The sequence below is a fragment of the Pristiophorus japonicus genome, chromosome 8 (assembly GCF_044704955.1).
Source record: "Pristiophorus japonicus isolate sPriJap1 chromosome 8, sPriJap1.hap1, whole genome shotgun sequence".
NCBI lineage: Eukaryota > Metazoa > Chordata > Chondrichthyes > Pristiophoridae > Pristiophorus > Pristiophorus japonicus.
The window spans coordinates 42,789,310-42,814,074 of record NC_091984.1 but is presented as its reverse complement, the minus strand read 5'-3'; the positions used below and the strand labels follow the sequence as shown (position 1 = coordinate 42,814,074).

General features: G+C 46.8%; 1 protein-coding gene across 1 annotated transcript in view; it reads right to left on the bottom strand.

Moving 5' to 3' along the window:
* LOC139268485 (MOB kinase activator 3C-like) overlaps positions 1 to 24,765 on the bottom strand; it is a 110,218-nt gene that overhangs the window by 71,007 nt on the left and 14,446 nt on the right. The window contains exon 2 of the mRNA XM_070886716.1: positions 21,900 to 22,473. Coding sequence (XP_070742817.1) covers positions 21,900 to 22,317 — 418 coding nt within the window. The 5' untranslated portion in view covers positions 22,318 to 22,473. The remainder of the gene's footprint in view (positions 1 to 21,899; positions 22,474 to 24,765) is intronic.

Below are 24,765 nucleotides of genomic sequence, written 5' to 3'. Positions count from 1 at the left end.
ACGTGTGTATAAAAGCTGTATCTCGAGATGATGATGCCGTCGTCTGGCTTGAGGTGTTCCCATACCAATGTACACAACTCCTCGTGCGTTTTCTCTGTTGTATCAGTAGGATGAGTAGATTCTTTATCAGACTGTAGATCTTTGAACCGCACACAGTGAGGAACACGGCCCAGCGCCGATCTGCATCGTCGACCCCCTTCATTTTGTTGGCCACGAAGTACTGGTTCAAACGGCTCACAAGTCTGCCCAATCTTCTCCCTTCACGAATCGCTCTAAAAATCCCATCGTGCTCATTTTGCAAATAAAGGTTCTTCTATTCTCGTCGCCAAATGTTATGTATGCAATAATGGTTCAAACTGAGTACTGTTTAACTAAGCAAGGTACAACCTTGGATCTGCTTTATTTAGGCCCAAAGTGCCTGACTCTCAACATGCTCTCACCATGTGCGTGCTGTTCAGTGGCCTCCAACAATGACGCCATCTGGTGGCTACAAACAGAATGTACATACATGACAGTCTTGCAGCGGTGTGGGCCACCACCGACTCTCGTGGCGGTGTGGGGCTTGCGGCAGTAGTGACGCGCTAAAAGTGCGCATCGCTGCCGCTCCGCCCCGGACCCATTTTCATCGTTGAGAAGCCAGCCCTTCAGCTGACGGTGCCCCGCCAGCTTTTAGGGCCAGTGCAGAGTGGCACAGCTCTCGGAGCCGTGGGAGCGGATAGAGACAAAAAGGTAAGTTCCAAACCTGAGGATGGGTTGGAAGCTTCCCGGAGTCCTCGAAGTAATAGCAGCTGAGTCGGACTCACAGAGAAGTCCGATAACAGATCATCTGGGTTAGATCAGCGTGCTCCGGGCGGGACGACATCCCGGAGCGAGCTCCGTATTGCCCAATAACATGTCCAGTAGCCTCTGCAATGGACCAGAGAGAGGGGAGAGGGGGAGAGGGAGCGTGAGAGAGAGAGAGAAAGGGTGAGAGAGAGGGAAGGGAGCAAAAGAGAAAGGAGAAAGAGATAGAAATAAGGAAAGGGAATGAGAATCAGAATGAGAAAATTTGATTGGGAGAGAGAGAAATAGAAATAGAAATAGAAATAGAAAGAGAGAAAAGGGGGGGAGGGGAAACGAGAGAGAGAGAGCGAGAAATAGAGATCCTGAGATTCAGAGAGAAAACTGAAATCTCAATCCAGGGGCTCAGACTGGAACCGTTGTCCCAGCTCAGCATTCCGAGCGGTAACAAATGGGAATCTGTTCCACCTCCGCCGCCTCCAGGCTAAATCCAAGGTCATCCCATTCCCTGTCATCAAACTACAGACGACGCTTGCGTCTGCACACACTCCGAGGCCAAACTCCAAGCCATCGAAAACACCTTCACCGAGGAATACGAAAGCATGGGCCTTACACTAAACATCTATAAGACAAAGGTCCTCCACTAACCTGACCCCGCCACACAGCACTGGCCCCCAGTTATCAAAATCCACAGTGAGGCCTTGGACAACGTGGACCATTTTCCATACCTCGGGAGCCTACTGTCAGCAAGGACAGACATCGATGACTAGGTCCAACACTGCCTCCAGCGCAGCCTTCGGTCGCCTGAGGAAGAGAGTGTTTGAAGACCAGGACCTCAAATCTGGAACCAAGCTGATGGTCTACAGGGCAGTAGTGATACCCACCCAGCTATATGGCTCAGAGACGTGGACTATTTCCAGCAAACATCTCAAAGTGCTGGAGAAATACCACCAACAATGTCACTGCAAGATCCTGCAAATACATTGGGAGGACAGACGCACTAACGTTAGTGTTCTCGTTCAGGCCGATATCCCCAGCATCGAAGCACTGACCACTGATTAGCTCCACTGGGCGGGCCACATCGTCTGCATGCCTGACACAAGATTCCCAAAGCAAGCGCTCTTCACTAAGCTTCGACATGGCAAGCGAGCCCCCAGGTGGGCAGAGGAAATGCTTCAAGGACACCCTCAAAGCTTCCTTGATAAAGTGCAACATCCCCACCAGCACCTGAGAATCCCTGGCCCAAGACCGCCCAAAGTGGAAACATAGAAACATAGAAAATAGGTGCAGGAGTAGGCCATTCGGCCCTTCTAGCCTGCACCGCCATTCAATGAGTTCATGGCTGAATATTCAACTTCAGTACCCCATTCCTGCTTTCTCGCCATACCCCTTGATCCCCCTAGTAGTAAGGACCACATCTAACTCCTTTTTGAATATATTTAGTGAATTGGCCTCAACAACTTTCTGTGGTAGAGAATTCCACAGGTTCACCACTCTCTGGGAGAGCATCTGGGAGGGCACTGAGCACCGTGAGTCTCATCGCCAAGAGCATGCAGAAACCAAGCGCAGACAGCGGAAGGAGCGTGCGGCAACCCAGGCTCCCCACCCACCCTTTCTTTCAACCACTGTCTGCCCCACCTGTGACAGAGACTGTAGGTCCAGCATTGGACTGTTCAGCCACCTGAGAACTCACTTTTAGAGTGGAAGCAAGTCATCCTCGACTTTGAAGGACTGACTTTGATGATCTTATGCGTGCCTAACCTGTGACTTCGCCTCAGTGTCTCCCCTGTGGCTGCCTCATGGGTCTGGAAAGGCTACTGTGTTCCCTGTGTGGAAGCTGCAGATATACTTCTAGGATGCCCTCAAGTAGCTTTGGGCCTGGAAGGGCCGGCTGGAGACAGGTCAACACCCTCCTGGGAGGGTTCAGTCTGACTTGGCTCGGGCGAGTCCATGCGTGGAGGCACTGATGGAGTAACAGGTCTGGGGCCAGGAATGCTGTGAGCCAGAGGGAGCGCATCATCCATATCCTGGCCCGAGGAGTCTGAATAACTCACCTGGCGCGGCACATTACCACCACCACCAATCTGAGGATCTCAGCTCGGTGCTGTGGCGCTACACTGGAAGGTCCTCCGTGGCCCGTAGTGGACCCAGCCGCGAAAGCAACACTGAGGTCTCAGGGGGCATCCAGCTGAGACTACATGTGAGCAGCCACAGTCTGAAAGCCACCAGATATAACAGCTCTTAGACGCTCCGTCAACTCTTGGCAGAGCCATGGCCATCCTCTCCAAATCAGCACCGATAAGCTTGTTCCCTCGCGCCTTTGCTGCAATGGCAGCTGCCACATCACCCTAAGGGTGAATTTCCCGTGGGAATAACACCCTAAATAAGACAGCAAACTTTCAGGTTTGAAGAGCTAATAAGACTGGAATAGTTTTTTGTGGTGAAAAAGCTGGATTTGGTTCCAGTGGCCGCCACAAACTTTGTGGCGCTGATCGGGGAAAAAAGGCTTCAACACCACCAGCTTTCTGCTGCACTGAATTTCGGCCCCATGATTCCCTAACAGAAGAGCTGAAGTTTGAAGATGTATTCTTGGCATCTTTCAATCTATCAATTTAAGTACATTGCTCAAAATGACTAGGAAGTGTGCAAAATAGGCTGATCGATTTTATTTGAAAAGTTGCTGGGATTGGCTAACTTGTGCAGTTGCACATGTGGAATGCTGCAAGGCAAGAGCAGGAAGGTAGTGCAGGAGTCCCCCAACAGTATCGTTTTGGATACCGTTGGGGGAGATAACTAACCAGGGGAAGGCACCGGCAGCCAGGTTCATGGCACCATGGGTGGCTCTGCAGCACAGAAGGGCGGGAAAAAGAGTGGGAGAGCTATAGTGATAGGGGACTCTATTGTAAGGGGAATAGACAGGAGATTCTGCGGCCGCAACCGAGGCTCCAGGATGTTACCTCCCTGGTGCAAGGGTTAAGGATGTCTCGGAGCAGCTGCAGAGCATTCTGGAGAGGGAGGGTGAATAGCCAGTTGTCGTAGTACATGTAGGTACCAACGATATAGGTAAGAAGCAGGAAGAGGTCCTACAAGCTGAATTTAGGGAGCTAGGAGTTAAACTAAAAAGTATGACCTCAAAAGGTAGTAATCTCTGCATTGCTACCAGTGCCACGTGCTAATCAGAGTAGAGGGAGCAGGATAGTTAGAATAAATACGTGGCTTGAGCAGTGGTGCAAGAGGGAGGGATTCAAATTCCTGGGACATTGGAACCAGTTCTGGGGGAAGTGGGACCTGTACAAAAGGGACGGTCTGCACTTGGGCAGGACTGGAACTGATGTCCTAGGGGTAACATTTGCTAATGCAGTTCGGGAGTGTTTAAACTAATATGGCAGGGGGATGGGAACCTATGCAGCGAGACAGGGCGAAGTAATATGGAGTCAGAAACAGATGGCAGAAAGGTAAAAAGCAATAGTGGAAGGCCGAGTAATCAAAGGCAAGAAACAAAAAGGGCCACACTACATCATAATTCTAAAAGGACAAAGGGTGTTAAAAAAAAGCCTGAAGACTTTGTGTCTTAATGCAAGGAGTATCCGTAATAAGGTGGATGAATTAACTGTGCAAATAGATGTTAACAGATATTATGTGATTGGGATTACAGAGACGTGGCTCCAGGATGATCAGGGCTGGGAACTCAACATCCAAGGGTATTCAACATTCAGGAAGGATAGAATAAAAGGAAAAGGAGGTGGGGTAGTATTGCTGGTTAAAGAGGAGATTAATGCAATAGTTAGGAAGGACATTAGCTTGGATGATGTGGAATCTATATGGGTAGAGCTGCAGAACACCAAAGGGCAAAAAACGTTAGTGGAAGTTGTGTACAGACCTCCAAACAGTAGTACTGATGTTGGGGAGGGCATCAAACAAGAAATTAGGGGTGCATGCAATAAAGGTGCAGCAGTTATCATGGGTGACTTTAATATGCATAACCAAACTGGAAGCAATACGGTGGAGGAGGATTTCCTGGAGTGCGTAAGGGATGGTTTTCTAGACCAATATGTCAAGGAACCAACTAGGGGGGAGGCCATCTTAGACTGGGTGTTGTGTAATGAGAGAGGATTAATTAGCAATCTCGTTGTGCGAAGCCCCTTGGGGAAGAGTGACCATAATATGGTGGAATTCTGCAATGGTCCAGAACTTAAAGAAGGGTAACTTTGAAGGTATGAGGCGTGAATTGGCTAAGATAGATTGGTGAATGATACTTAAGGGGTTGAAAGTGGATGGGCAATGGCAGACATTTAGAGACCGCATGGATGAACTACAACAATTGAACATCCCTGTCTGGCATAAAAATAAAAAAGGGAAGGTGGCTCATCCTTGGCTATCAAAGGAAATCAGGGGTAGTATTAAAGCCAAGGAAGTGGCATATAAATTGGCCAGAAATAGCAGCAAACCCGGGGACTGGGAGAAATTTAGAACTCAGCAGAGGAGGACAAAGGGTTTGATTAGGGCAAGGAAAATAGAGTACGAGAGGAAGCTTGCAGAGAACATTAAAACGGACTGCAAAAGCTTCTGTAGATATGTAAAGAGAAAAAGTTTGGTAAAGACAAATGTAGGTCCCCTGCAGTCAGATTCAGGGGAAGTCATAACAGGGAACAAAGAAATGGCAGACCAATTGAACAAGTACTTTGGTTCGGTATTCACTAAGGAGGACACAAACAACCTTCCAGATATAAAAGGGGTCAGAGGGTCTAGTAAGAAGGAGGAACTGAGGGAAATCCTTATTAGTCGGGAAATTGTGATTGGGAAATTGATGGGATTGAAGGCCGATAAATCCCCAGGTCCTGATGGTCTGCATCCCAGAGTACTTAAGGAGGTGGCCTTGGAAATAGCGGATGCATTGGCAGTCATTTTCCAACATTCCATAGACTCTGGATCAGTTCCTATGGAGTGGAGGGTAGCCAATGTAACCCCAATTTTTAAAAAAGGAGGGAGAGAGAAAACAGGGAATTATAGACCAGTCAGCCTGACATTGGTAGTGGGTAAAATGATGGAATCAATTATTAAGGATGTCATAGCAGCACATTTGGAAAGAGGTGACATGATAGATCCAAGTCAGCATGGATTTGTGAAAGGGAAATCATGCTTGACAAATCTTCTGGAATTTTTTGAGCATGTTTCCAGTAGAGTAGACAAGGAAGAACCAGTTGGTGTGGTGTATTTGGACTTTCAGAAGGCTTTCAACAAGGTCCCACACAAGAGATTAATGTGCAAAGTTAAAGCACATGGGATTGGGGGTAGTGTGCTGATGTGGATTGAGAACTGGTTGGCAGACAGGAAGCAAAGAGTAGGAGTAAATGGGTACTTTTTAGAATGGCAGGCAGTAACTAGTGGGGTACCGCAAGGTTCTCTGCTGGGGCCCCAGCTGTTTACATTGTACATTAATGATTTAGACGAGGGGATTAAATGTAGTATCTCTAAATTTGCGGATGGCACGAAGTTGGGTGGCAGTGTGAGCTGCAAGGAGGATGCTATGAGGCTGCAGAGTGACTTGGATAGGATAGGTGAGTGGGCAAATGCATGGCAGATGAAGTATAATGTGAATAAATGTGAGGTTATCCACTTTGGTGGTAAAAACAGAGAGACAGACTATTATCTGAATGGTGACAGATTAGGAAAAGGGGAGGTGCAACGAGACCTGGGTGTCATGGTACATCAGTCATTGAAGGTTGGCATGCAGGTACAGCAGGCGGTTAAGAAAGCAAATGGCATGTTGGCCTTCATAGTGAGGGGATTTGAGTACAGGGGCAGGGAGGTGTTACTACATTTGTACAGGGCCTTGGTGAGGCCACACCTCGAGTATTGTGTACAGTTTTGGTCTCCTAACATGAGGAAGGACATTCTTGCTATTGAGGGAGTGCAGCAAAGGTTCACCAGACTGATTCCCGGGATGGTGGGACTGACATATCAAGAAAGACTGGATCAACTGGGCTTGTATTCACTGGAGTTCAGAAGAATGAGAGGGGATCTCATAGAAACGTTTAAAATTCTGACGGGTTTAGACAGGTTAGATGCAGGAAGAATGTTCCCAATGTTGGGGAAGTCCAGAACCAGGGGTCACAGTCTAAGGATAAGGGGTAAGCCATTTAGGACCGAGATGAGGAGAAACTTCTGCACCCAGAGAGTGGTGAACCTGTGGAATTCACTTCCACAGAAAGTTGTTGAGGCCAATTCACTAAATATATTCAAAAAGGAGTTAGATGAAGTCCTTACTACTAGGGGGATCAAGGGGTATGGCGAGAAAGCAGGAATGGGGTACTTAAGTTGCATGTTCAGCCATAAACTCATTGAATGGCGGTGCAGGCTTGAAGGGCCGAATGGCCTACTCCTGCACCTATTTGCTATGTTTCTATGTTTCCCCCACGAGGTCATGAGGTGAAGTCCAGACCTGCCTGTCACTTCACAGAATTAGCAACAGTTCAGTTATATGAATTGACCTACTTGAATGACATTTCCCAGCACAGGGTTTCTCTTGCTTAAAATGTTTTCTTCTTCACTGTGAGAAGTGCTGTCTCGGCACAGTACCTTCCTCAATGGTGCGGCTGACATCAGGAGCGTCTGGTGTAGTGAATTACAGCTCCAAACCCATGCCCTACTAATGTGGCTGTAGCGGTAGCAATTGGTACGCATTGTGTCCATTTTTGGCATGGAATGTATGCCTATTTAGCCTGTGCCCAATCTGCCCAGATGCTGGTCCCACTGCTAATTTCGTGGAACCTATTTTTTTTTTTTTACGCATCCCCAGCGGACACCGAAAACAGATGTTAGGTCTCTTGAATATGATAATGCTGAAATTAGTCAGTGATGAGCAGGGTAGGTGTCAGGCCTGTTCCGCTCAGGATTCTTCAGCGGCTTCTTCGGCCGTGAACTAAAGGTATTTAAATTTTCATTTTTTTTTAAACTTTCTGTAGAACCAGGAGTAGCAGAAGTGCTCCAACAATTCCAGTCATCGCAATTGCCCCCACTGGTAGTCGCTCGTATTCCCCCCTCCGAGGAGTCACCCAATGGTCGCCCGTTTCAACACTGTTGTCTTCCCTCGAGTGAGCTGCCTGTGGAGTTGCGAAGAGCTGGGCCCAAATATGTTGATGAGATCCGAGGACGAATTTCCATCGATGCTAGGGCCTCTTGGTTCTGGCATGTCCTACCCACATCGTGCCAAGTCTGGGCCCGAAAACATGATGTAATACCTGGGCATTTCTAGTAAAGAAATTAGTTCTCTGACCTTACAGTCCAAGTTAAATTTATTAGATTTTTCATTTGTGTTACCTAGGCTGCACTGACTTCATTGGGGGAAACCTTTCCTCTGTGTTTGTTAGATACTGAAACACATTGATGCAAATTGCATTGAAATAAGCCTTTAAAATATCATTATCTTACGGGTGCACGTCACTATAATATGCACCAGTTCTATTTCCCCAGTAGTCAGGACAATGTCTCACTCAACATGACTAAATCATCACAGTGCATAGTCATCTAATGCTTGGGAGCTTTCAGCGGTAATGCCACAAAAGAAACTGCACCCCGGAGTATCTCTATCTGTTATCGCAAACCAAGTCACAGCCAACTGTTCACTCAGTGCCACCTACAGAACAAACAGGACACAGCAACAACAGAAAGGATGCAGGGCTTACACCACACTACAAAAGAGGATCATCAAACAGACATTTTAAAACATTGAAACCAAAACAAAATAAGTTTTCTTTATAAACTGTAAATCTGGCTTGTCACAAATGTGATCACCTCATCAGAAGCCTATATTCAGATCTATCTCAGACAGGTAGGTCTGTCTCAGATTGGGACTTGGTTGAAGAGGGAGATTATAACCCGGAGAGGAGACTTATCACTTGTCAGTGTGGCCTGCATTCAAACCCAGGTTTCAGAGGTGAAAGAACGGAGTTTTAAATCAACTAACCATCAAATTAATGTATAACCATGAAATAAATGTATAACAAAAGCAAAATACTGCGGATGCTGGAATCGGGAATAAAAACAGAAAATGCTGGAAATCTCAACAGGTCAGGCAGCATCTGTGGAGAGGGAGCAGAGTTAACGTTTCAGGTCAATGACCTTTCGACAGACTGGAGCGTGTTCGGAAAGAACAGATTCTTAACAAGCACTGAAAGGGGGAGGGGAAGAAAGAACAAAAAAGTGAAGGTCTGTGATAAGGTGGAAGACAGGAGAGATTAGAGAGACAAATTGAAATGGTAATGCCAGGAGTTAGAAAAACATTAGTCAAGATACAGTGTGAATGCTGGGATAATGACCAGCTGCTATTAGAGACAAGGAGAAATAAAGAAATAGGCCCGGCAGTTGCATTGGAGTAGACCTCCGCGCTCCCCACCACCCCCCGCGCTCCCCCACCACCCCCCCACACGCTCCCCCACCACACGCCGCCCCCCCGCGCCCCCCACGCCGCCCAAGATAGGGATGTGGGTTCTTTACATAGCCAGGGCTGGCTGCCAGCAGCTGCGAGGGGTATCAGCAACATCCACTCCAATGCGAGCCAACTGTTCTTGTAAGCGGAGCAGAGTCCTTCAGAGGCCCGCGAACTCCTTGGTTCAGTGGGAAGCTTTTGAACAGTCTCAGAAGAGGACTAGTTCATAAAAACAAAGAAGGAATGGGTGGTTATGTTGGGTGAGAGCTTTTTCTCTCCTTCCGAAGAGTAGTCTCTTGGTTGATGCTCCCACATTGGCCAATTAAGATTCAAGACTACACTCTGAAAAGGGACAGAATTCCTGCTAGTCAACATTAACACTTTGCTCCTAAAACAGCAAAGTTTAGAAAGCAAAACGAAGGCCAGTCAGGCCATCTAGCTGCACCTTCAATGAAACATGTTCAATTTGTATCGTTGTGGAATCCCTCTAATTTATTTAATTTGCCTGAGGAAAATGAGTAACTTGGGTTTAAGTATTAGATTTAATTTAATTCCTCTTTGAAATCAGAAAAATGAACCGCCTACAAAATCACCAGTGTCATTTTCTGTCACACAAACAATTTGTCTTAAATCTCAGAGACAAAATAATTAATGAGCGGTTGGCATAGCTTTATCAATCTACTTAACAGAGGAAACCTTCAGCGCATTTTGTAATAATATAATTAGGCACTTGAAATGGCTCCTGCCAACCTCCATTACTGGAATGTCATCACTTAAAGAATCATTCCAGAAAGCATATGCAAAACAAACTAGATCTCAAGACGAGCTCACAGTGGTGGAGTTTAACTAAAAACTATTTTGTTTGCAGGGCAAATTCATCTAGTATCCAAAAAAGGAAAGAATTAAAAACAGCTGTACACAATACAATGCCAATACACTATACAAAAGACTGATAGGACGCAGCGATCGTATTCTCATCCACACCATCTCCAAGTTGACAGTCTTAGAAAAGCTAAGCAAAGAACAAGCATTTCATTGTAGAAAAGGGTAAACATGATGCAAATTCATTTGAATTACTCGTCACTTCAAGCTTCTCTCACACACACACACACACACACACACACACCTCTTTGCTGAAGTTCAGAGGTGCAATGGACACCAGCCCATTTTCTGAGCCAGGTAATGCCATATCAATCAGACAAAATGGATCACAAAGGACACCCCAGTAAACAAAATGTTGTTTGGAATATTGTACTTCATGTACTCGAAGCCGCTTTGGTTGCCCATTTGCCGTGTGGAAATCATCACAGGCTCCAATTAAACAATGTAGGTGATTTTAGTTTCTCTGTTGACTACTGTGAATTTAATCAACAACGAGGAAAAATTCTTAGCAACAATAGTGTTCTGGTCAATTAAAAGATTTGTTTGCATACACTTTAAAAATCTTGTGATATTGATCAATTCTGGAATTCTCAACAACTGGGGAATTTGCATCATGTTACCCTTTTCTACAATGAAATGCTTTTTCTTTGCTTAGCTTTTCTAAGACTGTCAACTTGGAGATGGTATGGACGAGAATACGATCGCTGCATCCTATCAGTCTTTTGTATAGTATATTGGCATTGTATTGTGTACAGCTACAAAAAATGACTACAATCTGCTTCAGCAACCAATGTTCCTGATCTCTGAACACCATGAATTCAAAGCCATTTTCAGTCAACTAATTCTAAACTTCCAGTCTATTTGTTAAGAACACTCGACCTATATTTCTGATACCAGTGCTTTGTATTCTCATAATCAACTCAACCGTGACTGTAAGAATCATTACTGCTGCAGGAGCCAACTGCTTCATTCTGCTATACTGCCATGTCCATAATCACTCTTCCCAGCCTCGGCCTTTATCCAATCCAGACAGTTTACTTTGGGGTTGCTGCTGGCTGAGTGAACTGGCAACACTAACACAACAGAATAAAATCAGCTCACAAACGTGTCTCGCCTGCATCTAGTCTACACTGCAACAGCTCCTCACAATAAGTTGCGTGGGTGGAGCATTATACACACAATTTCATAGATAAAAAGGTGCTGTAATGCTCAACTGGAAACCGAGGGGAGATGGATGTCCTTCAGATAAACAGGTCAGGTGGAGGTGCGCACAATGGTGGTTTTTCACAATTCTCTCTCATCACTCTTTGTCGTTGTTCAATTTAGAAGAAAGAATTGAGTATGGAACAAGCACAGGCAATTCAGGTAACAGGCCTACTTGTCTAAGAACAAGTTCACAAATAAACATTCAGAATGATTTAAAACTCCTGAAAGAGTCAAAACTTTCCCCATTACCCACAGCACAGTCAAGTGAAATTCTAAACTATTAATCTCATATTACAATCCATCATCATCATCATCGTAGGCAGTCCCTCGGAATCGAGGAACATAAGAACATAAGAATTAGGAACAGGAGTAGGCAATCTAGCCCCTCGAGCCTGCTCCGCCATTCAATAAGATCATGGCTGATCTGGTCGTGGACTCAGCTCCACTTACCCGCCCTCTCCCCGTAACCCTTAATTCCCTTATTGCTTAAAAATCTATCTATCTTTGACTTGAAAACATTCAATGAGCTAGCCTCAACTGCTTCCTTGGGCAGAGAATGCCACAGATTCACAACCCTCTGGGAGAAGAAATTCTTTCTCAACTCGGTTTTAAATTGGCTCCCCCGTATTTTGAGGCTGTGCCCCCTAGTTCTAGTCTCCCCTACCAATGGAAACAACCTCTCTGCCTCTATCTTGTCTATCCCTTTCATGATTTTAAATGTTTCTTTAAGATCACCCCTCATCCTTCTGAACTCTAAGGAGTAAAGACCCAGTCTACTCAATCTATCATCATAAGGTAACCCCCTCATCTCCGGAATCAGCCTAGTGAATCATCTCTGTACCCCTTCCAAAGCTAGTATATCCTTCCTTAAGCAAGGTGACCAAAACTGCACGCAGTACTCCAGGTGCGGCCTTACCAATACCTTATACAGTTGCAGCAACACCTCCCTGCTTTTGTACTCCATCCCTCTCGCAATGAAGGCCAACATTCCATTTGCCTTCCTGATTACCTGCTGCACCTGCAAACTAACCTTTTAGGATTCATGCACAAGGAACGGAATTCCTCATCGGCGCCAAACCCCGGAACCTCCCTCGGGGGCCGGCGCCTCACAACTTGAGCCGCCTCGGGGAAATCCCCTCCGTGCCTTTCAGTTCCGCGCGGAGGGGTTTCCTGTACGGGCTGCTCCTGCACACCCTCAACTTTGCCATCCTCGCCGGCCGTCCGGACACGCCATGGCGTACCATCTTGCCGTCCGGAGGAGGCGGGGGTCCCCGATGGAGGGCACTCTACGCAGGGGTCCTCCCACTATTCATCGGGGACTTGGCCTGGAGGGTGGTGCACGGAGCAGTGCCGTGCAATAAATTTTTAAGCCGGTTCACGGACTCCCAGGCCGCCTGCAATTTCTGCGGTCTGGAGGAGTCCGTGTTCCATGTTTTTATGGAGTGCACAAGGTTTCAGCCCCTGTTCCACTATTTGAAGGGGCTGCTCCTGAAATTCTGGCTGCACTTCAGTCCCACTCTCCTGATCTTTGGGCACCCTGTGCGGAGGGGAGCGGGTAGGTCCGAAGGCCTCCTCGTAGGACTGCTCCTGGGCACGGCCAAGGGTGCCATCAGCCGGTCCAGGCAGCGGGCGGTCGAGGGGGTCGTTCAACCTGACTGCCTGCCTCTCTTCCGCTCTTACATCCGGTCCAGGGTGTCCTTGGAGATGGAGCACGCGGTGTCCACCGGTACGCTCGCGGCCTTCCGCGAGAGGTGGGCACCGGAGGGACTGGAGTGCATCATCACGCCCGGCAACCAAATTTTAATTTGATTTTACGTTTTAAAGTTTAATTTGTTTTAATTGCCGGTGCTTTTAGTGTCCCCTTCCCTTTTATAGGGGGCACCGGAGAAATTGTGATTTTAGTGCCCAAAAAAAAAACAAAAAAAAAACAAAAAACACAAAAAAAAACCAAAAAAAGGAAAAAAGGGCCTTGTAAATGTCTGGTGTGTCACCCAGGTCGGGTGGCACAGTTTAATGTTTATGTTTTGCAGGTAGACTCTAAAAGAGTTTCATGCACAAGGAACGGAATTCCTCATCGGCGCCAAACCCCGGAACCTCCCTCGGGGGCCGGCGCCTCACAACTTGAGCCGCCTCGGGGAAATCCCCTCCGTGCCTTTCAGTTCCGCGCGGAGGGGTTTCCTGTACGGGCTGCTCCTGCACACCCTCAACTTTGCCATCCTCGCTGGCCGTCCGGACACGCCATGGCGTACCATCTTGCCGTCCGGAGGAGGCGGGGGTCCCCGATGGAGGGCACTCTACGCAGGGGTCCTCCCACTATTCATCGGGGACTTGGCCTGGAGGGTGGTGCACGGAGCAGTGCCGTGCAACAAATTTTTAAGCCGGTTCACGGACTCCCAGGCCGCCTGCAATTTCTGCGGTCTGGAAGAGTCTGTGTTCCATGTTTTTATGGAATGCACAAGGTTGCAGCCCCTGTTTTATTATTTGAAGGGGCTGCTCCTGAAATTCTGGCTGCACTTCAGTCCCACTCTCCTGATCTTTGGGCACCCTGTGCGGAGGGGAGCGGGTAGGTCCGAAGGCCTCCTCGTAGGACTGCTCCTGGGCACGGCCAAGGGTGCCATCAGCCGGTCCAGGCAGCGGGCGGTCGAGGGGGTCGTTCAACCTGACTGCCTGCCTCTCTTCCGCTCTTACATCCGGTCCAGGGTGTCCTTGGAGATGGAGCACGCGGTGTCCACCGGTACGCTCGCGGCCTTCCGCGAGAGGTGGGCACCGGAGGGACTGGAGTGCATCATCACGCCCGGCAACCAAATTTTAATTTGATTTTACGTTTTAAAGTTTAATTTGTTTTAATTGCCGGTGCTTTTAGTGTCCCCCTTCCCTTTTATAGGGGGCACTGGGGAAAATTGTGATTTTAGTGCCCAAAAAAAAACCAAAAAAAGAAAAACACAAAAAAAAAACCAAAAAAAAGGGGGAAAAAAAAAAGGGCCTTGTAAATGTCTGGAGTGTCACCCAGGTCGGGTGGCACCGTTTAATGTTTTTTTGTTTTGCAGATGAACTCCAAAAAGAGTTTCATGCACAAGGACCCCCAGGTCCCTCTGCACCACAGCATGTTGTAATTTCTCCCCATTCAAATAATATTCCCTTTTACTGTTTTTTTTCCCCCAAGGTGGATGACCTCACACTTTCCGACATTGTATTCCATCTGCCAAACCTTAGCCCATTCGCTTAACCTATCCAAATCTCCTTGCAGCCTCTCGGAGTCCTCTACACAACCCGCTTTCCCACTAATCTTAGTGTCATCTGCAAATTTTGTTGCACTACACTCTGTCCCCTCTTCTAGGTCATCTATGTATATTGTAAACAGTTGTGGTCCCAGCACTGATCCCTGTGGCACACCACTAACCACTGATTTCCAACCGGAAAAGGACCCATTTATCCCGACTCTCTGCTTTCTGTTAGCCAGCCAATTCTCTATCCATGCTAATACATTCCTGTTGCCTGCAAATTTTGGCATGGTTTTTGTGTCTTCCACTGTGAAGACCGAAGCAAAATAATTGTTTAAAGGTCTCAGCCATTTCCACATTTCCATTAAATCCCCTTTTTCATCTTCAAAGGGACCAACATTTACTTTAGTCACTCTTTTCCGTTTTATATATCTGTAAAAGATTTTACTATCTGTTTTTATGTTTTGCACAAGTTTACCTTCGTAATCTATCTTCCCTTTCTTTATTGCTTTTTTAGTCATTCTTTGCTGTTGCTTAAAATTTTCCCAATCCTCTAGTTTCCCACTAACCTTGGCCGCCTTATACGCATTGGTCTTTGATTTGATACTTTCCTTTATTTCCTTGGTTATCCACGGCTGGTTATCCCTTCTCTTGCCGCCCTTCTTTTTCACTGGAATATATTTTTGTTGCGCACTATGAAAGAGCTCCTTAAAAGTCCTCCACTGTTCCTCAATTATGTCACCGTTTAGTCCTTGTGTCCAGTCTACTTTAGCCAACTCTGCCCTCATCCCACTGTAGTCCCCTTTGTTTAAGCATAGTACGCTCGTTTCTGACACAAATTCCTCATCCTCAATCTGTATTACAAATTCAACCATATTGTGATCACTCATTCCGAGAGGATCTTTTACGAGGAGATCGTTTATTTTTCCTGTCTCATTACACAGGACCAGATCTAAGATGGCTTGCTCCCTTGTAGGTTCTGTTACATACTGTTCTAAGAAACAATCCCGTATGCATTCTGTGAATTCCTCCTCCAGGCTACCCCGTGCGATTTGATTTGACCAATCGATATGTAGGTTAAAATCCCCCATGACTACTGCCGTTCCTTTTTCACATGCCTCCATTATTCCCTTGATTATTGCCCGCCCCACCATGAAGTTATTATTTGGGGGCCTATAAACTACGCCAACCTGTGAGTTTTCCCCCTTACTATCTCTAATCTCCACCCACAATGATTCAACATTTTGTTCATTGGAGCCAATATCATCCCTCACAACTGCCCTGATATCATTTTTTATTAACAGAGCTACCCCACCTCCTTTCCCTTCTTGCCTATCTTTCTGAATCGTCAGATACCCCTGTATGTTTAATTCCCAGTCTTGGCCACCTTGCAACCATGTTTCTGTAATGGCCACCAAATCATACCCATTTGTAATGATTTGTGCCGTCAACTCATTTACTTTATTTCGAATGCTGCGTGCATTTAGGTAGAGTGTTTTCATCCTAGTTTTTAAACCATGATTTTTAGTTTTGACCCCTCCTGCAGCCTTTTTATATTCAGTGGACTTTTTTGTTTCTTGCCTTTGGTTTCTCTGCCCTCCACTTTTACTCATCCCTTTTCTGTCTTTAGTTTTTGTCTCCTTTTTGTTTCCCTGTCTCCCTGTATTGGTTCCCATCCCCCTGCCATATTAGTTTAACTCCTCACCAACAGCACTAGCAAACACTCCCCCCCTAGGAAATTGGTTCCGGTCCTGCCCAAGTGCAGACCGTCCAGTTTGTACTGGTCCCACCTCCCCCAGAACCTGTTCCAATGCCCCACGAATTTGAATCCCTCCTTGCTGCACCACTGCTCAAGCCACGTATTCATCTGTGTTATCCTGCGATTCCTACTCTGACTAGCACGTGGCACTGGTAGCAATCCCGAGATTACTACTTTTGAGGTCCTACTTTTTAATTTAGCTCCTAGCTCCTTGAATTCGTCTCGTAGGACCTCATCCCTTTTTTTACCCATGTCGTTGGTACCAATGTGCACCACGACAACTGGCTGTTCTCCCTCCCTTTTTAGAATGTCCTGCACTCGCTCGGAGACATCCTTGACCCTTGCACCAGGGAGGCAACATACCATCCTGGAGTCTCGATTGCGGCCGCGGAAACGCTTATCTATTCCCCTTATGATTGAATCCCCTATCACTATCGCTCTCACACTCTTTTTTATGCCCTCCTGTACAATAGAGCCAGCCACGGTGCCATGAACTTGGCTGCTGCTGCTCTCCCCTGATGAGTCATCTCCCTCAACAGCACTCAAGTCAGTGTATCTGTTTTGCAGGGGGATGACCAGATGGGACCCCTGCACTACCTTCTTTGTACTACTCTTCCTGCTGGTCTTCCATTCCCTAGCTGACTGTGGATCCTTCTCATGCGGTAAGACCAACTCACTACACGTGCCACTTATGTCATTCTCAGCATCGTGGATGCTCCAGAGTGAATCCACCCTCAGCTCCAATTCTGCAACACGGTCTGTCAGGAGATGGAAGCGGATACACTTCTCACACACATAGTCGTCAGGGACACCAGAACTGTCCGAGTTCCCACATGGTACAGGAGGAGCATATCACGTGACCGAGCTCTCCTGCCATGCCTTAACCCTTAGATACCCTTAAATTGGTAACAACAATGTTACAGATTACTTACTGATATAAAAAGAAAAAGAAAAGCTACTCACCAATCACCAGCCAATCACTTATCTCCTTGGCTGTGACATCACCTTTTGATTTCTTTCTACTTCTTTTTTGCTTTCTCTCCCGCTGTAGCTGCACAAGTACGCCTTTATAGGCCGCTCCAACGCTGCTCCCGCCTCTCACCAACTGCCGCTGGCTCTCGAGCTCCCGCTGGGCCTTTATAGGCCGCTCCAACGCTGCTCCCGCCTCTCACCAACTGCCGCTGGCTCTCGAGCTCCCGCTGGGCCTTTATAGGCCGCTCCGACGCTGCTCCCACCTCTCACCAACCGCCGCTGGCTCTCGAGCTCCCGCTGGGCCTTTATAAGCCGCTCCGACGCTGCTCCTGCCTCTCATCAACTGCCGCTGGCTCTCGAGCTCCCGCTGGGCCTTTATAGGCTGCTCCGACGCAGCTCCCGCCTCTCACCAACTGCCGCTGGCTCTCGAGCTCCCGCTGGGCCTTTATAGGCCGCTCTGACGCTGCTCCCACCTCTCGCCAACTGCCGCTGGCTCTCGAGCTCCGGCTGGGCCTTTATAGGCCGCTCCGACGCTGCTCCCGCCTCTCACCAACTGCCGCTGGCTCTCGAGCTCCCGCTGGGCCTTTATAGGCCGCTCCGACGCTGCTCCCACCTCTCGCCAACTGCCGCTGGCTCTCGAGCTCCGGCTGGGCCTTTATAGGCCGCTCCGACGCTGCTCCCGCCTCTCACCAACTGCCGCTGGCTCTCGAGCTCCCGCTGGGCCTTTATAGGCCGCTCCGACGCTGCTCCCACCTCTCGCCAACTGCCGCTGGCTCTCGAGCTCCCGCTGGGCCTTTATAGGAAGACTTGCTTCTGCTCAGCATGAGTTCTTAGGTGGCTGTACAGTCCAAGACGAGAACCACAGTCTCTGTCATATGATTCGGCTGACTGCACTCCACAGACGATTTTGCCAATGAGGGTGACTTTTGGGCTGGGTGCCAGGAGTTGCGCCCGCCCAACATGGCAGTGGCGAGGTCCAACCCACTTTCAGCTTTGGCCTTCAGTAACATTTTCTTGGCAAGCTGCAGGTGCCAAACTGATGCCCCACTGTAGCTCGCCGGTCTGTTGAGGACAATCGTCTGGGTACTGCTTGCAGATGGTCAGCGGGTAAGGCCTGTTGGAGATGTGCAGATGCCAGAGGACGAGAAAGGGTTGGAAGTGGACTGGAAATTTTTGTGGGGGGGGAACCTCCTGTTCCTCCTGGCCCCACAAAAATCTTTTTTTTTTAAACCATATCTTTCGGGAGAGGCCTCTAGTGATCATTTTAATGATCGCAGGTTAGGCCTTTCAAAGTTTGGAGAAGGAGGGATTTACATGCCCCATGCATGCTGCACCCATTTCTCCTTGAATGTTGTGATTAGGGTCCTACTACAGGTGTGGGACCCTAATTTGCATATTTAAACAGTCTGTTTTGGGCCTGCCTGAAAGTTGATTGATACCCAAAATGGTGTGCCATATTCCAAACTGCCCTCATCAATGTGTTCTATGGAGTTAAATTAATCCTTTTTTAAATTTATAATCAAATGCCCTTGAAGTATATTCCATTATTTAATAAAATCTATGGCATAGAAATTAATTGGCACTTAAGCTGCCAAAATGTAGGGTGGTACCCGTTCCACGGCAGAAGTGTGCCGCCCACCATATTGGATCGGGTTTCTCTGTAGGCATGCAGAGCATGGCAGAAGTATTCAAAACAGTAAGTTAAATATTTAAGTAAGTGTATTTAATGGTTGGCCAGCAGCAGCTTCACGACACTCTTGCTCCTCCTGGTCCCACAATAAACTTTAGCAAACAAAATGACCTTACCTACTGGGAGAGGCCTACCTTATAAGGACTGCTGGTTAGGCCTCTTAACACTTGGACAAAGTGGCATGCTTCCTGTATTTCTCCCTGTAATTTCCAATTGGGATCCTACAACAGGCATGGGACCCCGATTCACGTATGCAAACAGGCTTCTGCCTTTTTTAGGGGTCAGAGGGTCTAGTAAGGAGGGGGAACTGAGGGAAATCTTTATTAGTCGGGAAATTGTGTTGGGGAAATTGATGGGATTGAAGGCCGATAAATCCCCAGGGCCTGATGGACTGCATCCTAGAGTACTTAAGGAGGTGGCCTTGGAAATAGCGGATGCATTGACAGTCATTTTCCAACATTCCATTGACTCTGGATCAGTTCCTATGGAGTGGAGGGTAGCCAATGTAACCCCACTTTTTAAAAAAGGAGGGAGAGAGAAAACAGGGAATTATAGACCGGTCAGCCTGACCTCAGTAGTGGGTAAAATGATGGAATCAATTATTAAGGATGTCATAGCAGTGCATCTGGAAAATGGTGACATGATAGGTCCAAGTCAGCATGGATTTGTGAAAGGGAAATCATGCTTGACAAATCTTCTGGAATTTTTTGAGGATGTTTCCAGTAAAGTGGACAAAGGAGAACCAGTTGATGTGGTATATTTGGACTTTCAGAAGGCTTTCGACAAGGTCCCACATAAGAGATTAATGTGCAAAGTTAAAGCACATGGGATTGGGGGTAGTGTGCTGACGTGGATTGAGAACTGGTTGTCAGACAGGAAGCAAAGAGTAGGAGTAAACGGGTACTTTTCAGAATGGCAGGCAGTGACTAGTGGAGTGCCGCAAGGTTCTGTGCTGGGGCCCCAGCTGTTTACATTGTACATTAATGATTTAGACGAGGGGATTAAATGCAGTATCTCCAAATTTGCGGATGATACTAAGTTGGGTGGCAGTGTGAGCTGCGAGGAGGATGCTATTAGGCTGCAGAGTGACTTGGATAGGTTAGGTGAGTGGGCAAATGCATGGCAGATGAAGTATAATGTGGATAAATGTGAGGTTATCCACTTTGGTGGTAAAAACAGAGAGACAGACTATTATCTGATTGGTGACAGATTAGGAAAAGGGCAGGTGCAAAGAGACCTGGGTGTCATGGTACATCAGTCATTGAAGGTTAGCATGCAGGTACAGCAGGCGGTTAAGAAAGCAAATGGCATGTTGGCCTTCATAGCGAGGGGATTTGAATACAGGGGCAGGGAGGTGTTGCTACAGTTGTACAGGGCCTTGGTGAGGCCACACCTGGAGTATTGTGTACAGTTTTGGTCTCCTAACTTGAGGAAGGACATTCTTGCTATTGAGGGAGTGCAGCGAAGGTTCACCAGACTGATTCCCGGGATGGCGGGACTGACCTATCAAGAAAGACTGGATCAACTGGGCTTGTATTCACTGGAGTTCAGAAGAATGAGAGGGGACCTCATAGAAACGTTTAAAATTCTGACGGGTTTAGACAGGTTAGATGCAGAAAGAATGTTCCCAATGTTGGGGAATTCCAGAACCAGGGGTCACAGTCTGAGGATAAGGGGTAAGCCATTTAGGACCGAGATGAGGAGAAACTTCTTCACCCAGAGAGTGGTGAACCTGTGGAATTCTCTACCACAGAAAGTAGTTCAGGCCAATTCACTAAATATATTCAAAAGGGAGTTAGATGAAGTCCTTACTACTCGGGGGATCAAGGGTTATGGCGAGAAAGCAGGAATGGGGTACTGAAGTTTCATGTTCAGCCATGAACTCATTGAATGGCGGTGCAGGCTAGAAGGGCTGAATGGCCTGCTCCTGCACCTATTTTCTATGTTTCTATGTTTCTATGTGCCCATTTAAAGGCCTGCTGAAAGTTTGTTTAGGTGAGCCAATGTGTGCACAAGGTCCCCACCAGATTTTCAATTGTTGGTCGACCATTTTTCAGCTGAGAAACGGGTGGCCAGTAGTTGAAAGTCTCCCCCTTTGTATCAAGACAGGCTTTGAAAGACTTTACCTGTGTGCAATGAATTTTAAAAAAGGGGCCACCACCAAACCAAAACATAGGCAAAAATACGGAATTTTTTTTACCAGAGTCACATTCCAAACAGCAGCACGGAGCAACTTCATGCAGCTGGCCCGGCCGATACCCTCCCTGGTGACTCAGTGGGCACCAAGGAGGCTTCGCTAGGCCTCGCAGCATCCCTCCCCTTTAACATTATACTTAGCATTTCACTGCTTATAACCATCTTTAGGGGCCAAAATTGCCCATAACCAGCTGGAAGAGGTGGTAATAGGGTGGGAAGGCCTTTCTGACTGGGGTTAGGCAGAAGGTGCAACGCATTGGGAATTGCTCCCGGGCTGGGGGCAGCAGAAACCGGTTTCCACCTCGCCCGGCGCTCTGACCCCTTACTGATCGGTGACAACCCTTTTCTACCCTTTGGGGGAGGGGGGGGGGGTGGGCGGGGTTATTGCCCCGCGGGAACGCAGCCGCCGTTGGTCGGTGCTCCCGACAGTTTCATGCAGCTGGCCCAGCCGATACCCTCGTGGTGACTCAGTGGGCGCCAAGGAGGCCTCGCAGCATCCCTCCCCTTTAAGTGAAGGCGAGGGATGTTACTATGTGTCAGTGCGGCACTGATGACACCGCACGCCTTTTACCCCGCTCCCGCCCCAAGCATTGCCCCATTCAGTTTTGTACACAAAAGGGCCAAAGTTCCCTCCAATCTCCGCCCCATCTGTCCTGCCGGTAATTCATCATTTAATTTGTATTATCCGCCCCAAACAGGGCAGGGGGCAATTTCAGTCCCTTAACCTCTTCAATCACATTGATATTTTTCTATCAGAAATCTTACCAACTCGAGTGGGGAAGTTCTCCTCATTATTGATCAAGCCCTCAATCCAGTCCATGAGCAAATTCATATACTGTGGGGCAGTCACTTTGGTTGGCCTCTTGTACTTGTGCTCGTCCTGCCACCTGTATTCATATTTCAGCCCGCCTGACATGATGGGACAGCTCCTTTCGGTGCAATACTCACAAATGGTACCATAGATAAGGTTGATGCGGTTGAAGAAATCTACTGTGTTGACTGCAATCCAATCATTGAAGTTTTCCCCAACAGGAAGCTGGACTACAGTCTTGAGATCAACGCCAGACTTGAGCGAGGCCTGTGCTTTCTTGTACAGCTCGAAGCGTTGAGTTCCAGGCTCAAACCTCTTCCGGGGTCGAAAAGTCCTGTCTTTATTAAAGACTTGCTTCAGGCAAAGGGCCATCGATCAAAAAGGAACTGAGAGGAGCCGGTCTCTCCTTTGAACAAGATTCAATATAAAAAAAGATTGATTTTTTCTTGATTAAGTTGAGAGTATTAAGGAACTTCAGATATCTCAATCAGTTCGCTCTCCGCAACGTGCTGCACCACTCGGAGTTTTCTGTAAGAGAGAGGAAGCTTTTTTTATTCATCAATAAGACGGGTTCCACTATATTTATCAAGATACCCAATTGAGTGGCACTCTGCCTCACATTAAAGCTCCCATTATATCGGAATTTACGCTCACATCATAATCCTCAAGTAAAAGTATAAATATTAAATTCTATTGAAAAAGAACATTCATTTCTTACTGTCTATTATAATGTGAAAAAGGCGGCCGGCTACTTTGACTGTATAAACGAGACAATCCCGTGGTGTTTCAGGGAGATGCCGCAGTGTTGTCAGCAGGTGAACCGGGGTTAGAGGCTGGGCAGTAATTGAACTAGGGTATGCAGATGTGATTCAGTCCCCATTTAAAATTCATGCAGGCTGTCCTTTTTATATAATACTTCAAATTTGTATTATTATTTATAGTTAAACTCAAGGCAACTTGGGAAGCAGAGCCGAGTTGGTTGGAGCAGAGGAGTTTCTCTGCAGAACAGGCTGAGAAGCTGAGATACACAAAAGGGAGGTGTGACAATGCCCCAGCTGGACGGGAAGTGTAAGTACAATGCGACAAGTTTACATAAGCAGTTTCCAATATAAATGTAGATATAGAAATTTGTCATGGAAAAGGTGACAGGAAATATGTGCGGACATAATGGCCCGGATAAGTGCCCCGCAAGTTATGGGTTTCCACATGAATTCCACAAGTTTCCACAGATGGTATGAAAGTGCAGGAAACGGACATTCGCTGGCGCAGTGTTGGGCTATTTGCCCAGCGAATGCCCTCAAAACCCTTACGCCTGGTAAAAGCAGGCATAAGGCCTTCTTTTACCAACGTAAGGGTTCAAATAAATATTAAAATACCTTTTTTTAATGATTTACCCATACAAAAAACTGTAAAATTAGTTTAGGTTATTTTTGGCTCCTCGAAAAATGTTTGTTTATTTTTCAAATAATTAAATTTTTGTTTTGCGTGTGTAACTAAATTGTATTTTAATTCAATGGTACGGTGGAGGAGGATTTCCTGGAGTGTATTAGGGATGGTTTTCTAGACCAATATGTCGAGGAACCAACTAGACGGTTGGCCATCCTAGACTGAGTGATGTGTAATGAGAAAGGTCTAATTAGCAATCTTGATGGAGAGTGACACAATTAATTCAGAGACTAGGGTCCTGAACTTAAGGAAAGGTAACTTCAATGGTATGAGACGTCAATTAGCTAGAATAGACTAGCGAATGATACTTAATGGATTGACGGTGGATAGGCAATGGCAGACATTTAAAGATCACATGGATGAACTTCAACAATTGTACATCTCTGACTGGAGTAAAAGTACCGTGGCTAACAAGGGAAATTAGGGATAGTATTAAATCCAAGGAAGAGGCATGTAAATTTGCCAAAAAAAGCAGCAAACCTGAGGACTGGGAGAAATTTAGAATTCAGCAGAGAAGGACAAAGAGTTTAATTAGGAGGGGGAAAACAGAGTATGAGAGGAAGCTTGCTGGGAACATAAAAACTGACTACAAAAGCTTCTATAGATATGTGAAGAGAAAAAGATTAGTGAAGACAAATGTTGGTCCCTTGCAGTCAGAATCAGGTGAATTTATAATGGGGAACAAAGAAATGGCAGACCAATTCAACAAATATTTTTGTTCTGTCTTCACTAAGGAAGATACAAATAACCTTCCGGAAATACTAGGGGACTGAGGGTCTATCGAGAAGGAGGAAATCCTTATTAGTCAGGAAATTGTGTTAGGGAAATTGATGGGATTGAAGGCCAATAAATCCCCAGGGCCTGATAGTCTGCATCTCAGAGTACTTAAGGAAGTGGCCCTAGAAATAGTGGATGCATTGGTGATCATTTTCCAACAGTCTATCGACTCTGGATCAGTTCCTATGGACTGAAGGGTAGCTAATGTAACACCACTTTTTAAAAAAGGAGGGAGAGAAAACGGGGAATTATAGTTAGTACGGAAAATGTTGGAATCAAATATTAAAGATGAAATAGCAGCGCATTTGGAAAGCAGTGACAGGATCGGTCCAAGTCAGCATGGATTTATGAAAGGGAAATCATGCTTGTCAAATCTACTAGAATTTTTTGAGGATGTAACTAGTAGAGAGGACAAGGGAGAACCAGTGGATGTGGTGTATTTGGAATGTCGAAAGGCTTTTGAACAAGGTCCCACACAAGAGATTGGTGTGCAAAATTAAAGCACATGGTATTGGGGGTAATGTATTGATGTGGATAGAGAACTGGTTGGCAGACAGGAAGCAGGGATAAACGGGTACTTTTCAGGATGGCAGGTGT